The 16,403-nt window shown below is 34.3% G+C and overlaps 1 protein-coding gene across 1 annotated transcript in view; it reads right to left on the bottom strand.

Annotated features, from left to right (window-relative positions):
- COL11A1 (collagen type XI alpha 1 chain) overlaps nt 1–16,403 on the bottom strand; it is a 225,048-nt gene that overhangs the window by 180,132 nt on the left and 28,513 nt on the right. The window contains exons 2-4 of the mRNA XM_055584945.1: nt 15,576–15,743; nt 10,789–11,002; nt 7,068–7,230 (exon numbers count right to left, since the gene is read on the bottom strand). Of these exons, the coding sequence (XP_055440920.1) occupies nt 7,068–7,230; nt 10,789–11,002; nt 15,576–15,743 (545 nt within the window). The remainder of the gene's footprint in view (nt 1–7,067; nt 7,231–10,788; nt 11,003–15,575; nt 15,744–16,403) is intronic.

Here is a 16,403-nt window from a genome sequence, read left to right as displayed (position 1 = left end):
TGTTAATGTGCTGCATTCAATATGCCAGCAAATTTGGAAAGCTCAGCAATGGCCACAAGACTGGGAAAGGTCAGTTTTCATTACAATCCCAAAGAAAGCCAATGCCAAAGAATGTTCAAACTATCATACAACTGTGCTCATTTCATATGCTAGCAAGGTAATGCTCAAAATCCTTTGAGCTTGGCTTCAACAGTACATGAACCAAGAACTTACATGTGTACAAGTTAGCTTTAGAAAAGACAAAGGAATTAGAGATCAAATTGCGAACATTGGCTGGATCATAGAAAAAGCAAGGGAATTCCAAAAAGAAATCTGCTTCTGCTTCACTGACTACACTAAAGTCTTTAACTGTGTGGATCACAACAAACTGTGGAATATTCTTAAAGATATGGGAATACCAGATAACCTTACCTGTCTCCTGTGAAACCTGTATGCAGGCCAATAAGCAACAGTTAGAACTGGACAGGGAACAATGGACTGGTTCCAAATTGGGAAAGGAGTATGTCAAGGCTGTATATTGTCACCCTGCTTATTTAACTTACATGCAGAGTACATCATGCAAAATGATGCATGATGCATGCTGGATGACTTACAAGCTGGAATCAAGAATTCGGGGAGAAATATAAATAACCTCAGATATGCAGATGACACCAACCTTATGGCAGAAAGCAAAGATGAACTAAAGAGCCTCTGGATGACAGTGAAAGAAGAGAGTGAAAAAGTTTACTTAAAACTCAACAGTCAATAAAGTAAGATCACGGCAGCCAGTCCCATCACTTCATGGCAAATAGATGGGGAAAAAGTAGAAACAGTGACAGATTTTATTTTCTTGAGCTCAAAATCACTGTTGATGGTGACTGCAACCATGAAATTAAAAGATGCTTGCTCCTTGGAAGAATGGCTATGACAAACCTAGACAGCGTATTAAAAAAGCAGAGATATCACTTTGCCAACAAGGGTCCGTGTAGTCAAAGCTATGGTTTTTCTAGTAATCATGTATGGATATGACTGTTGGACCATAAAGAAGACTGAGCATTAAAGAGTTGATACTTTTGAATTGTGGTGTTGGAGAAGACTCTTAAGAGTTCCTTGGACAGCAAGGCGATCAAACCAGTCAATTCTAAAGGAAATCCCTATCAAGCTACCAACAGCATTCTTCACAGAGCTAGAACAAATAATTTCACAATTTGTATGGAAATACAAAAAACCTCGAATAGCCAAAGCGATCTTGAGAAAGAAGAATGGAACTGGAGGAATCAACCTACCTGACTTCAGGCTCTACTACAAAGCCACAGTTATCAAGACAGTATGGTACTGGCACAAAGACAGAAATATAGATCAATGGAACAAAATAGAAAGCCCAGAGATAAATCCACGCACATATGGACACCTTATTTTTGACAAAGGAGGCAAGAATATACAATGGATTAAAGACAATCTCTTTAACAAGTGGTGCTGGGAAAACTGGTCAACCACTTGTAAAAGAATGAAACTAGAACACTTTCTAACACCATACACAAAAATAAACTCAAAATGGATTAAAGATCTAAACGTAAGACCAGAAACTATAAAACTCCTAGAGGAGAACATAGGCAAAACACTCTCTGACATACATCACAGCAGGATCCTCTATGACCCACCTCCCAGAATATTGGAAATAAAAACAAAAATAAACAAATGGGACCTAATTAACCTTAAAAGCTTCTGCACATCAAAGGAAACTATTAGCAAGGTGAAAAGACAGCCTTCAGAATGGGAGAAGATAATAGCAAATGAAGCAACTGACAAACAACTAATCTCGAGAATATACAAGCAACTCCTACAGCTCAACTCCAGAAAAATAAATGACCCAATCAAAAAATGGGCCAAAGAACTAAATAGACATTTCTCCAAAGAAGACATACAGATGGCTAACAAACACATGAAAAGATGCTCAACATCACTCATTATCAGAGAAATGCAAATCAAAACCACTATGAGGTACCATTTCACACCAGTCAGAATGGCTGCGATCCAAAAGTCTACAAGTAATAAATGCTGGAGAGGGTGTGGAGAAAAGGGAACCCTCTTACACTGTTGGTGGGAATGCAAACTAGTACAGCCACTATGGAGAACAGTGTGGAGATTCCTTAAAAAACTGGAAATAGACCTGCCTTATGATCCAGCAATCCCACTGCTGGGCATACACACTGAGGAAACCAGAAGGGAAAGAGACACGAGTACCCCAATGTTCATCGCAGCACTGTATTTATAATAGCCAGGACCTGGAAGCAACCTAGATGTCCATCAGCAGATGAATGGATAAGAAAGCTGTGGTACATATACACAATGGAGTATTATTCAGCCATTAAAAAGAATACATTTGAATCAGTTCTAATGAGGTGGATGAAACTGGAGCCTATTATACAGAGTGAAGTAAGCCAGAAAGAAAAACACCAATACAGTATACTAACGCATATATATGGAATTTAGAAAGATGGTAACAATAACCCTGTGTACGAGACAGCAAAAGAGACACTGATGTATAGAACAGTCTTATGGAATCTGTGGGAGAGGGAGAGGGTGGGAAGATTTTGGAGAATGGCATTGAAACATGTAAAATATCATGTATGAAATGAGTTGCCAGTCCAGGTTCGATGCACGATACTGGATGCTTGGGGCTGGTGCACTGGGACGACCCAGAGGGATGGAATGGGGAGGGAGGAGGGAAGAGGGTTCAGGATGGGGAACACATGTATACCTGTGGCGGATTCATTTTGATATTTGGCAAAACTAATACAGTTATGTAAAGTTTAAAAATAAAATAAAATTAAAAAAAAAAAAAAAGAAAGGAAATCAACCCTGTATATTCACTGGAAGGACGGAAGCTGAAACTCCAATATTTTGGCCACCTTATGCAAAGAGCTGATTCATTGGAAAGGACCCTGATATTGGGAAAGATTGAGGGCAGAAGAAAGGGGCAACAAAGGATGAGATGGTTGGAATATCACCTACTCAAAGACATGAATTTTAGCAAACTATGGGAGATAGTGAAGGACAGGGAAGCCTGCTGTGCTGCAGTTCATGGGGTCACAAAGAGTTGGACACAACTTAGTGACTGAACAGCAACAAAACATGCACCTACCAAATAACCCAAGCATTCAACTTCTAGGTACTTAACTAAGACAAATAAAAATAAATTCCCACACAAAATGGGCACGATTATTCACAAGAGCTTTGTATGCAGTAGCCAAAGTATAGAAACAATCCAAATGCTTTCTAGCAAAATAGATGGATTAAGAAACTGTGTTTTATTCACACATTAGAAAACTGCTCATTAAAAAAAAGCAAAATAAAGATACATAAGAAAACATGGATAAGACTTAAAAATGGTATGATGAATAACAAGTAGCCAAACTAAAGAGAATGCATACAGTACAATTCCATTTATAAAAGTTCTGTAACATATAAGTTGTAGTGATAAAACATAAATTAGAGATTACCTGGGGTTTAGGATGGAGAAAGGATGGATCATAAAAATACAGGAGGAAAATTTCTCTGGGTGTGATGACAATAATTTCAGAGGTATATGTGTGTGTGTGTGTGTGTATATATATATATATATATATGAGTGTGTGCATGTGTGTGTACTGTCACATCCAACTGTTTGCCACCCTATGAACTGTAGCCCACCAGAGACTGCTCTGTCCATGGGATTATCCAGGCAAGAACGCTGCAGTTGTTTGCCATTTCCTCCTCCAGGGGATCTTCCTAACCAGGTGTTAAACCCACATCTCTGATATCTGCATTGGCAGGTGGATTCTTTACCACTGAGCCACCTGGGAATCCTCATATATGTATACACATATATGTATATGTCACAACTGATTAAATAGTACTCTTTTGATATTTTTATATTATTGCACTTCAATTATACAAAAGTCTCAAAGACTGACAAAAATGTATCTAGACTGGGAAAGATGGATAAATGTGAAAATTGTTTCCATCTTATCATGCTGTTCTATAGGAAAACTATGTCTCCTGGCATACTATCTTCTTAAGTATGAACCTTGGAAAACATATGCAGTTTAAAGGGACATGGGGACTTCCCTAAGGGTCCAATGCAGAGGAAACGAGTTCAACCCCAGTCTGGGAGGACTGCACATGTCACGGACCACAGAGCCCAGCACCACTACTGAGGTTATGCTCCAGAGCCCATGAGCCACAACAACTGAGCCCATGGGCTGTCATAACTGACACCCATGAGAAAGCCCAAGAGACCAGGCCTTGCAACAAGAGAAGCCACCACTATGAGAACCCTGCACACTCCAGTGAAGAGTAGCCCTGGCTCACCACAACTAGAGAAAGGCCAGGAACATCAATAAAGCCCCAGTGCAGCCAAAAATAGTCAAAATAAATACATTTAAGAAAAAAAAAAAACAATATTCTTAGCAAAAAAAAAAGATACAGAGTCACAATCTGTCTAGTACTAGTACTTCAAGCACTTTACATGCATAAATTCAATTTTTTAAAAATACAAAAGAGAGAGATTATATTACTGCTCTCATCTGAAGACTAAGCAATTAAAACTTACAAAAAGTAATTACACAGAGAAACATGATTAAGCTATGTATTAGGATTCAAAATCAGATTTTTCTCATTCTAAAATCAATTCTTATATTTATTCTGCCATGCTGAATTATGGGTCTACATATTCATTTTGGCATTTTCATATAAACTAATTTTGTCATACTTTAAAAAATATTTTTTGTTTTGCTTTTATTATTTAATGCTGAATTCTTAAAACTGCAGATTGCAATTCAAATATTGCATATTAGACTTTTTTTTTCAGATAAACAGCTGAAGTTACTTCAAAGTTTAGAATATGGTTTATGCATTAGATTGCTAATGTTTAATCAGATAAAATAATGATAAATTTTGCTTCCAGTACCTCTGTCTTTGGTAGTTTACTAGATACCTCTAGATATTTTGGTTAGTAGTGGTTGAAGACACATGGAAATATTTTAAGGAATCATTTTTACATATTTTAATTGTTGATACTATAATCAGCCTATGAAACATAGAGGTGCTTATTACATATTTTTTAATGTGTAACATTAGGTTTAATTATTTAGTTTGAAAAAAAAAAAGAAGACGCTTACTGTGATAGTCTGTAACTACAGTTTAAACTGGACTCCAATAAGTATGAGTGTAGTATATGGAAAAGAAAGTGGAATATAATCTGGTTTTATATGCATGTAGGGTAGGGGGAATAAAAAATAAAAATTAAATGACATTCACCTAGAAGTAAGTTCAGGTAAAAATAGAAGTCTCGATGCTATGAAATGGTATGAAAAAGAAATCTAATCAATGTATATGTGTGTGTGTGTGTGTTAGTTGCTCAGTGATTTAGTTGCTCAGTGGTGTCTGACTTTGCGACCCCATGGACTGTGGAACCAGCCAGGCTCCTCTGTCCATGGAATTGCCAGGCAAGAATACTGGAATGGATGGCCATTCCCTTCTCCAGGTGATTTTCCTGTCCCAAGTATGAATCCTGGGTCTTCTGCACTGCAGGTGAATTTTTTACAGTCTGAGTCACCAGGGAAGCCCAATCAATGTGTACAAATATCAAATATTATCTTTCAGAAACAGTAAATTTTGAGAACTAATTAATAAATAATATTATATATTTCCTCTTATATGTTTTAATCATTTATGGCAAAAACAATCTACTCTTAATTTCCATTGTTTAACTTACACAAGCTCTGTGCATATGTACAGCGATAGATTAAACTAATGTATAAAATGAAACCTTCAACTAATATATTTCTTCCATATTACTCATATGTTCTAGGAAAATCAGGTGCTGTGTATTATAAAAATAGATTTAGCTTATGAAACTGATGTTCATAAACAGTTTAATTTTAAAATAGAATTCTGTAAGCCTAAAAATTAAATTAATTTATATATTCATTCATTTAATAAATAAATATTCATTTATCATTTGTGTGCAATCAATGCATGATATTGGAATATCTGAGACTTTATTATTACATATTGTCTGAATCAGTTTGTCATTAATTTAGTGTGATATAATGTGTTAAAACATTTTGTTTAGCTTCAAAGACCTGGGTATATACTAGTGCAGAAACTCAGAAACAAATAGAATACCAAATAATCTGAAATGTCACAAATAATAGTTCTATTTGAAATTATGCCATTGATTATATAACTAAGCACAGAAATGCAATATTCTACTGGCCCTGAATTTCCACTGTGGTTTTGAAAACACATACTATGTGTGTGCACATATCCCTATATACATATCAGCAGAATGCAGCAAATGTATTTCCATGTAAAACTTGTCTATTAAACCATAATATGTTATACAGCTTTACTTTGTTACACTTTGGAAACTAAGTTATTAAAAAATGGTATTAAAACAGTCATCAGAGTAATGACTGAATAGCTCAGGAGTGCACCCCTTCATGAAGTCAAATGTGTTCGTTCCATTAATAATTGACTAAATGAAAATTAAAGCAAGAGTTACCAGATACAGTGATGGAAGGGTAAAATAAATAATGTGATTATCATAATTGGCCAATTATAACTGGAAAGAAGCTTTTAACCATTACCTTCACATTGAAATAGTGATTTTTAAAAATAAAGTTTGTCTTTTGGAGTATCTCTATTTTATCTTGGAAATACACACACACACAAAATATCTGACTTGTACATTTCATTAACTTAATCTCTGAGAGAAGCAAGTGAAGAAAATGTTCTTTTCTCCAAAGAAAACAATGCAGAGTACTAAGAGGAAAGCCATTTGTCTTTCCCAAGAATATAGCATGCCAGTGTTTAAATCAACCAATCTCTATTAAAGTTTCCCAGGTTTTATAGTCACCACTGTCTACTCATTCTCTTACTGAACAATAGAAAACATCACTGCTATACATACAGGGGAATAAATTAGGCCACCCTTTAAAGTTTACAACTTTGCTTTATAGCATATATGGATTGTTGCTGTTATTAACTCTACTCATCTGAATTAATAATATTCATAAAAAATGAAGTTTGATTTATTTTACCTCAAAAACTTCTTCATCCAAAATCCTTGTCCCAAAAACCATAATTCCATTGGTGTCAACGATTGCTTTCTCACTTCTGTCAAGCGGTTTTGTAGTTTTCTTCTTACAATCAACAATCATTGTGACAGTTTTCTTCTCCACGCTGATTGCTACCCGGTGCCACCTTAAAAAGCCAAATAATGCTGTAAGTTCCAAAGATGTTGTCAAACCATTATTCATGTGCAAGAACAATGTATTTTAAATTATACAAGTGATCTTAAATTATACAAAATGTAGGCTTATTTATTCATCAATCAGTTAACAAGTGGCTACTTAGTATCCAGAGCAGTGGTAGGTACTCAAAAAGTCACACAGCTATGTAAATTGCACAGCAGGATTGGCTGTCTGTGCTGATAAGGCAGTGCCCATCCTCTGCTTCACCTTGTGTTGAAACAATAGCTTGATCTCACCATGTCCTCACGAGGGTATTTGATAGAGATTAGGGGTGAGATATGGGATAAGTAATAGTTTCTACGTACATAAGTGCTTTCTTCCAATGTGGAATTTCACTTAAAAGAATTCTACTTGAGAGATCCCCTGATATAGGCTCTAAAAGGGTATGTCTACTAATTGAATGAATGCTCCATCTGGAGCAATTGAACGTTTAATTGTAAGACACAATGTGCTTCTCTGTCTTTATTCGCATTTATTTCAAGTGCTTTCGTTTTCTTTTTCCACTTTAATTTCAAGACAGTTATATTTCACTACTGTGGGCAGGATCCAAGACTGAGACACAATATCTCTCCTTTCCAGAGTTGGCAGGAAGTAGGAACACTGAAAGAAAGCATAGTCAATGCATGTGTGGAGTGAGAGTCTCAATTCACTCTGAAGCTACTGCTCCAGCTAATTCAGGGCAGTGATGACAGGCTTTGCAGTGGGGGTGGGGATGGGGCGGGGGTGGGGGTGGGGGGTAGGAATGCAGATGTGGCCAGTCCTTTGGAAATACAAATACCCTAATCAAAGTTGTAAAATGGTGGGTTTTATTAACAGTATCTTGTGCTAACATAAACAACTAAATGAAGATCACTTGGATTTTGCAAACCACTCTATTAGTTTTCCAAATGAAAAGTGCTAAATTAATATTCCAGAAGTTTCTAGGACTATATCCATAAAATAAAGTACCCAAAGAGTTGCAGGAGCCTTTCAAAAATCTGTTTCATGTGACTTGGCATGGCTACTGATGAGGACCAAGTATATTTCCATATACACTTAATCTTTGGTCTTTCCAAAGCAATTTGAACTAGCATAGGCGTCTGCTTGGTTTGAATTGCACAAAGATTTATATTAGAAGGCACTTAATACTGTGAGAGTAAAATTTACACATGTTTCTGCCAAGAAGCCTGTGTCTTCAATTAAACCCCCTCCACTACTGTGGGCATGTGCTTTTCATTAACATAAAATAAAAATGATTTCTTTCAATTGTTGCAAGTTGATTAGGACTCTAAACTTGAATTTTGCTGAATTAATTTAAGGTCTGATAATAATATGTCATAATCATGATGTCACATACAATGTTCAAAATACTAAATTAACCTTAAATTTTGGAAACATTCTTAATTATCCTCTTTCTGTCATACTATACATTCATATCATCAGGAAATCTGTCAATCCTGTATTCACAGGATATTCAGGATTCAAATCTCACAATTTTGACCAGGTAACCATGTCTCTCTCCTAGACTCCTAACTGGTCCCTGCTCCCACTCTGATGCAACCAGAGTCGCCATTTTAAAATATGAGTCATATCAAGTTTCTCTCTAGCTAAAAGCTAATCTGATACTCCCAGTAAAAGCCGAAGTCCTTACTTTGCCTAACCCTGCCTCTCTTCTATCTCATGTCCACATTTCTGCTTTCTGATTCGCAGTATTCCAGCCACACTTCTGTCTCTTTCTTGTTCCTTTCACCTAATTCACTTTGTCAGGAATGCTCTTCCTCCATAACCCCACATGCTCACTCCCTGGCTTCCAAGGTCTTTGCTCAAGGCAACCATGCCAAAGACGACTGCTGTATCTAAAACAGTATACCCTACACTTCTTACTCTGATGCATTTTCATTCATAGAATTATCATCACTTTTCATATTAAGGATAATGATATAAATTACTTGTGAAAGCCCAGTTTTTTCCTGGGTTTGAGAGGCAGTTTTTCCATGGTCCTGACAATGGTAATCTGAGTGTGAATTTTTTTTTTTCCCCATCTGAACAGCTATTTCTTTCTTATGTCTATAATCAAATGTTATATTTGTGATAAATCTTTTTAGTAGCCTAAATTCAGCAATAAAATATCAAGTATATTTAACAAACATTTATTTGCTTTTAGCTGCTCCCGAAATGATAGGGAGCAAAACAATATTAAACAATATTCACAATACAGAATTCAGCATGATTTTCTTAAGAGTGACTGTTACTGGATAGTCTACCTGAGTTCAAACCTCACCTTTGCCACTTTCCAAATGCAAGTTACTTAAACTCCCAGTACCTCACTTCCCTTATCTGTAAAATGGGTTTATTAATATTATTTTCTTCAAAGAGTTGTGAAAAATTATATAAGTTAACTTGTCTAAGGTGTTCACAACAGTATACAGCACATATTGAGTATTATATAAAACTTCCTATGATTGTCAATATTAATAATATTGGTGCATGCATGCGTGCTAAGTCACTTCAGTCATGTCCAACTCTTTGCAACCCTGTGAACTGTAGCCCACCAGGCTCCTCTGTCCATGGAATTCTCCAGGTAAGAATACTGGAGTGGGTTGCCAGCCCTCCTCTAGCGGATCTTTCCAATTCAGGGATCGAACCCAAGTCTCTTTTGTCTCCAGCATTGGCAGGCGGGTTCTTTACCACTAGCTCCATCTGAGGAAGTCAAATCAGATCATTCTTTTGCTCAAAACGTCTACAGTGTCTTCGTGTTCACCCGGAATAAAATCCAAAGTGTTTCCAATCACCTATAATCCAATGTATTATGGACTTCCCTTGTGGCTCATTGGAAAAGAATCCTCCTGCCAATGCAGGAGAAGTGGGTTTCATCCCTGGGTCAGAAAGATCCCCTAAAGAAGAAAATGGCAAGCCACTCCAGTGTTCTTATCTGGGAAATCCCATGGACAGAGGAGCCTGGCCATCTACATGGGGTTGCAAAAGAGTCAGATAGAACTTAGTGACTAAACAGCAACACAAAGTGTTATACCATTTGCCCTCCCGCTGCCTCTCCATCCTCAATGTTTCACTCTGTTCCTGCCACACTGGCATCCTTGATGTTGCTTAGGCCAAATCAATCACAGCCAGAATCAGAGGCTGTGCATTTGTTTTTCCTTCGTGTGGAATAGTATCCTTTTAATTATTAGCAGTGGCATGCATCCTACCACCTTTGCATGTCACCTTCTTAGTAAGACTATCCCTGACTTCACTCCTTAAAATTGCACTCCCCACCATCATCCCCGACTCTCTTCATTGCTATATTTCTCCCTGTCACTTATCACCATCTGATATTCATTAGTAATTTTTTATCATTCACTGCTTGACCCAGATTGTAAACTATGTAAGATTAGGTATTTTATTGTTTTGTTCATTTCTGCATCACCACTCCCTAGAAAAACTGCATCACACTTTATAAATATTTGTTGAATGACTGAATGAAGGAACTGCTTTCCACACAGTTAAAACATAGGATTATTATGTTACTTACTTTCCATCTGCAATGTTAACAGTTCTAAAAAGGGGATAGTCTTCTGGGGCAGGTTTTCCAGTGTGGTCTTCATACAGGAAAACAGGTGATCTCCCAACCTCAACACCGATTTGCTGAATACCATGCTCATTATATATAGATAAAAGAAAAGACTGAATTCCTTTTTTGGGTTTTATTGTAAATAATATTGAAAAATCTTCTGGAAAAGTTCCCCCTGAAAACAGAATGCCAAAGAGTCAGACATTCCAAACTATTCCTAGATCATCCTATTATTTTTGAGCTTACCAATGTGGTCTTAACCAGTAACCAAAGTTCAAACAGTAATAATGATACTGACTTAAAAACCAGTGGGGAGGGGATTCTATTAATTTTTGTCTGCAATAATTGTTGAAGCTGTATTCAAACTTTGCCACCACTCATTTAAAGCACAAGGATTATGTAAAATTGAATGCATAGTTAGGAAACAAGATCATGGTGCCAATCCAATATCGAACACACAATAAGCACTTTTAGAACACTTAAGATGAAATTCTGGTGTACAATTTGTATTTTCTGCCTTTGTCTAATCTGTGCCCTCTATCCTCTCTTGAAAGAGGCATTGTAAGGACACAACATATGATGGTGCTCTTAGTCATCTCTTCAAAAGCTAAAGATTTTCTGAGCAGTTTTTTCTATCACACATGAAGTTTCACTAATAAAAAGCTTATGTCATTAAAATCAGAACTCCTAGATACTTGGTTAATTCGATTCTAAATTTAGGAGGGTTAATTTTTTTTATTTTCCTTCTCATCATCATATCCCAAATATCCAGCATGGGGCCAGATCTATATAAGTTCTTAGTAAGCATTTATTAAATAAATATATAAATTAAATAGTTACCACAATATATCTCAGATATTTAAGCAATGACTATTGTGGGTTTTTTTTTTTACTAAAAACACTGCATATAAATTTGTGGGTTCTATTTTTCAAAAATAAGTTTACATATATATTTTATTTAATCCTTTTACTACCCTGGGACATAAGTAAAGTAGGTATTGTTATTTGAAGGATGAAATTATTTAAATTAAAATTTTTACACATGCAAAACTGGTATATATGTGCATGCATAAGCCAACACCAAGAAATTCCATATTCAGTCCATCCATTCCATACACTATTATGTATGGTGGTATGAAATAATAAAAATACTATAAATATGAATGCCATGAATTCAAATTCAGAAGACTATAGGAGACTTTAAGTTTTAATTTGAAGAATTTATAGAAGTGAGAGGGATACTTATACATAAAGATATTATGTTAAGTCAATTAATTAGAATACTATTTATAATAATAAAACATTAAAATTGCTTGCAATGGTTGGGATTGGTTAAATGAAATTTTAAAATATTAATACAGTGGAATTCTATGCAGCCACTTAAAATTATATAGTGGAAAAATGTTTTATGAAATGGAATTAATTAAAATGCTATGGAAAGTAAATAAGAATATTTCACAAAGAAAGCAGTCAATTAACGTTACCTATTTGGTTCTAATCTACCTAAAATCTAGATACTCTAAAATCTAGATAGATGCCTCCAAACAAATAGTGTCTACTTAAAATTCTTAAATCTTTAAAATAATTTACCAATACAACTTCACTGGATCACAAATAGATCAAAAAAACCTTGCTTTCATTGCAATTTATACACATACACAAACACACACACAGAGTAAGAATTTTGTTTGATTTGATTTGTGTCACAGAGATATCCAATTTTATATTTATGAAAATCAATAGAAGAAAAATGATCATGTATATAGAATGGAAAGATAATAAAACACATCAATTAACAAAAACACCTTTTAGCTTCTTTTACTACAAATAAAAATATAAGTAATTCAGCCTAAAATTGAGGAAGTTCAATAACAAAGAAGTTTTTTCTTCAAATGATTAACTCAAAATGTTGTTGAGAATTATAGGACTTCTTTCCCTGAATACCTCAATTTTTAAATATGTTCTGTACTCAAAAAAATGATGCCAAAGTAGTATGAGTTGGATAAAACAATATTTTTTCATTTTTGCAAAAATTATTTAATAAAGGACATTTACAAAAAGAGGAATTTCAGGAAATAGTATATTCATGTAAGACTTAATAAGTTGTAACAAATTGTAATCATCCCATTTATGTAACACAGATTTTGAAAATTGTCAACTTCTAATTATAGCAACAAGTAAAATCTTTCAATTATGGAAGTGTTTCTCAATTTAAAATTAAGCAACAATATTTTAATTGTAATCTCTAAGTTATGACCTTTAGAAAATAAATTCTAAAAAATCATGACTCAATGTCAAAATGACCACAATATAACCTAGACACTTATTTAGATTCCTCCCTATAAGATGCTAATCAAATTTGTTTCAACCAACTAAATCTATCAGAGATAATTCATTACAAAATAAGTTCAAAGACAAATTCAACCACTTAAGATGTGAAATTTTATCTAAATAGTAGTGATCGGTATATATGATACAGAAAAAAACGTGTAATTTTGCAACTTAGTATGTTTTAAAATGTATAAACACAAACTAAGAATAAAGTATCCTCTCTATTAAATGATTGTTGTTAAAGGAAAAAATGTTACCATCTCTAATAAGTGTATATACAAAAATCCTAGATGTGTAATAATCACTCAGAAGAGTATATCAGATACAAAACTGATTCCCTAAATGGGCTTTTAACATCAATAGATATTGCATCCATGAATACATTTGATATTAAAAAAGCACAATAACTATTATTGGGGTTTAATTTTTAACTTGTGGTCCATATATTTTCATGCAGAATATGTCTCCCTTTAAATAAAATCTCCTTCTGATATAACTTAGTGGTTGGTAGGGTTTTTAAAATCATGTGTGAAGGTAATTTTGCATAATGGCAAAAGCCCACTTTAGTCTAAAAAGAGTCCCCAGACTATCTCTCAGCTTTAAATCATCCATGGGTTCTGTGACTGTATTCAAATATTTCACATTTCTAACACCTAATCCATTATTTGGGTTGAAATATTCTTCTTTCCAGGTGGTTATGAACATAAAGTTCAATATACACAAAGTTTATTGTACTGTGTCTGTCCCACAGCAGGTGTTCTAAAGAGAACAGGTGGAATTTGCAAATTACAGCATCTATTCAGGTCACAGGCACAGAGTTCTCAGGTATTTAAATTCAAGGTCTCAAATTGGGACTTGGGAGGACACATAAATTAACTCAACAGAACATTACAATGACAATCTGAAAACACTTCCCCCAACCCTAATGTTGAAATTTCCAATACTACTGCCTACTTCATTCATTAGGAAAGAAGTTGTTACTTGGTGTTTTCATAATGAAAGAAAAAGTATTCAAAATAAATTTCCCAAGATTTTTCACAATTTTAATAAAGAATACTACTCACATATTCACTTTAGATTTTTTAATGGTAAAAGTGCTGTTGGTAATTTTTATTAAATGCTCTTTTGTATTAATTGACAGGAAGCTATATCTTCCAGGAACATAACCCTACAATCACTTGCATGCAGAAAGAGATATAGATGTCTCTTCCTATCCGAATTACTCATTATTAAAATCACATACCTAAGACACATGTTTTGAGAAGATGGGGAAATGTTGATTATTCTGTTAACTGACATAGAAGGACTTCCTAGAAGTACACATTGTGCTCTTTTTCCAAGAATAAACAACAGAAATAATCAAATTAATCAAAATAACTACTATACAAGAGGGCGGAAAAACTGATCCTGAGATGATGAGCCAAATATAAAAAATTATAAACTAACTTCTTGAGTATCTCTAAAGCTTTTCCATTAATCTATTTTACTCTCTGTTTCTCTCTTGAAAATTCCCATCCTTTTCCTATTTCAGCATTAGAGTGCAAATAAAGAGAAAAGCAGCTTAATTTTTACTATTTACAACTTTCACATGTGATTTGAAAAATATTTCATGAATTTAATTTTTCATTTTAAGTCAGAAAAAGTGTGCATTTTATCTTAATATTTGCAATTTGTTACTTTTGTCCACCACAGATTTGCATTTTTCAAGACAGGCAATATTTTGGAAAAATCAATGATTTAGCAAAATAAATCTATTTTAAAAAATACTTTAAAATGTACTTTCTTGAAAAATATGCTATTTTGCTTTGTAAATTTTTAGTCCCTTGATCTATAATTTTTCTATCAATAGAAAAGAGTTTTATGTAAAAATAGGGAACTTGAGTTCCTTCACATGAGGACACTAGAGGATAATATGAAGAATTTAAAGGATAAATTGTTTCTGAAAAGATCCTAAAAGACCAAAAAGGAATACTTGATAAGACAATATTGGCCTTGGCAATGAAACAAACCCTGCATTAAATATTGACCTTCTGTAATATGGATAAATCAGAGTCTCAATGAAATTCAGTTTCTTCTTCTGTTAAATAAGAACAAGGCCACTCAACTTAGTGAAGCTGTAAGAAAAAAACAATCGATATGTATCCAATAGCAAGCAAGCACTCATAATAAGGTACTTACTTAGAAAATGTGATACTCAGAAAATGTCATTTCACTACTCCCTTTCCCTACATTATCATGACTTCTAGACAATTAATACCAGGTCATTTAGTGCTTTCAAGGACAGGAAAAAAAATTCACCAAGTATTTTTCAAACCATTAAGAAAAATCCCCCCATAATTATGCATTATGTAGCATGATAAAAAGGAATAATAGTAGTTATCAAAGCAGCAGTAGTCGCAGTAATAAAAAGAACATACCTGAAAATAATTGTTTCGTTGGGGCGCTAAGTTGTGCTTGCTTTGAAACTCTGTAAGCAGTATCTGAACCTTTTGAATTCTTTCTGTTTGTGCAAAAGCCCGTTGTTTTTGATATTCCCTCTGGAGAATTGTGAAAATCTAGAGCTTTTAGTACATCAACTGGAGCAGCTGAAAAATACGTTAAAGATAGGGAAAAGTAATTGAACAAATAATCTAAAAAATGAGTTATTTTTTAAACAGAGGAAATTGTATCCTACTTCTCAAATCTATGTATCACCTGCCATGCTTCCTTAACACTAAGTTGGGGGGCTGAGAAGCAGAGGAGCAGGTAAAATATAAACTAACATTCTCAAACACAAAATATCTCTAACAGAAATTGAATCACGGAAAAGCAAAACATATTGAAAAAGCCAGCATTTGTACATATCCCATTAATTTCTAATCAACATACTATATTCAACTATTCATAATTTAAACAGAGGTGATTGTAAAGATTCAAATTCATAATGAATATTATATATAAGCATTGTAAAATGTGCAGTTACTAAGCCATATTGAATGCCCAATGATAAGTTAAAAGCTGTTTAAAAGAATAGGTAACAAAATATAATGCCCTTGCTTTGAGTGCTTTCCTATGAAAGTTGCTGGAGATACTAAGGTTTTTTTGTTTTTTTTTTTTTTCCTTTTTATGTAGCCTCAGGGTGCCTAGAATAGGCTGTTTGTTGGCAGAACCATAAATTTCCCAAATCCAATCCATTTCAGCTACCTTCTGCTACTAACCTTAAACTTCCCCTTTGTAAGTGTAATCCTTTAGGTAAACTTTATGTT

The sequence above is a fragment of the Bubalus kerabau genome, chromosome 6 (assembly GCF_029407905.1).
Source record: "Bubalus kerabau isolate K-KA32 ecotype Philippines breed swamp buffalo chromosome 6, PCC_UOA_SB_1v2, whole genome shotgun sequence".
In the NCBI taxonomy this organism is placed as follows: Eukaryota; Metazoa; Chordata; class Mammalia; order Artiodactyla; family Bovidae; genus Bubalus; species Bubalus kerabau.
Note: the sequence above shows the minus strand (reverse complement) of the source record. Positions and strands in the feature narration are given on the sequence as shown.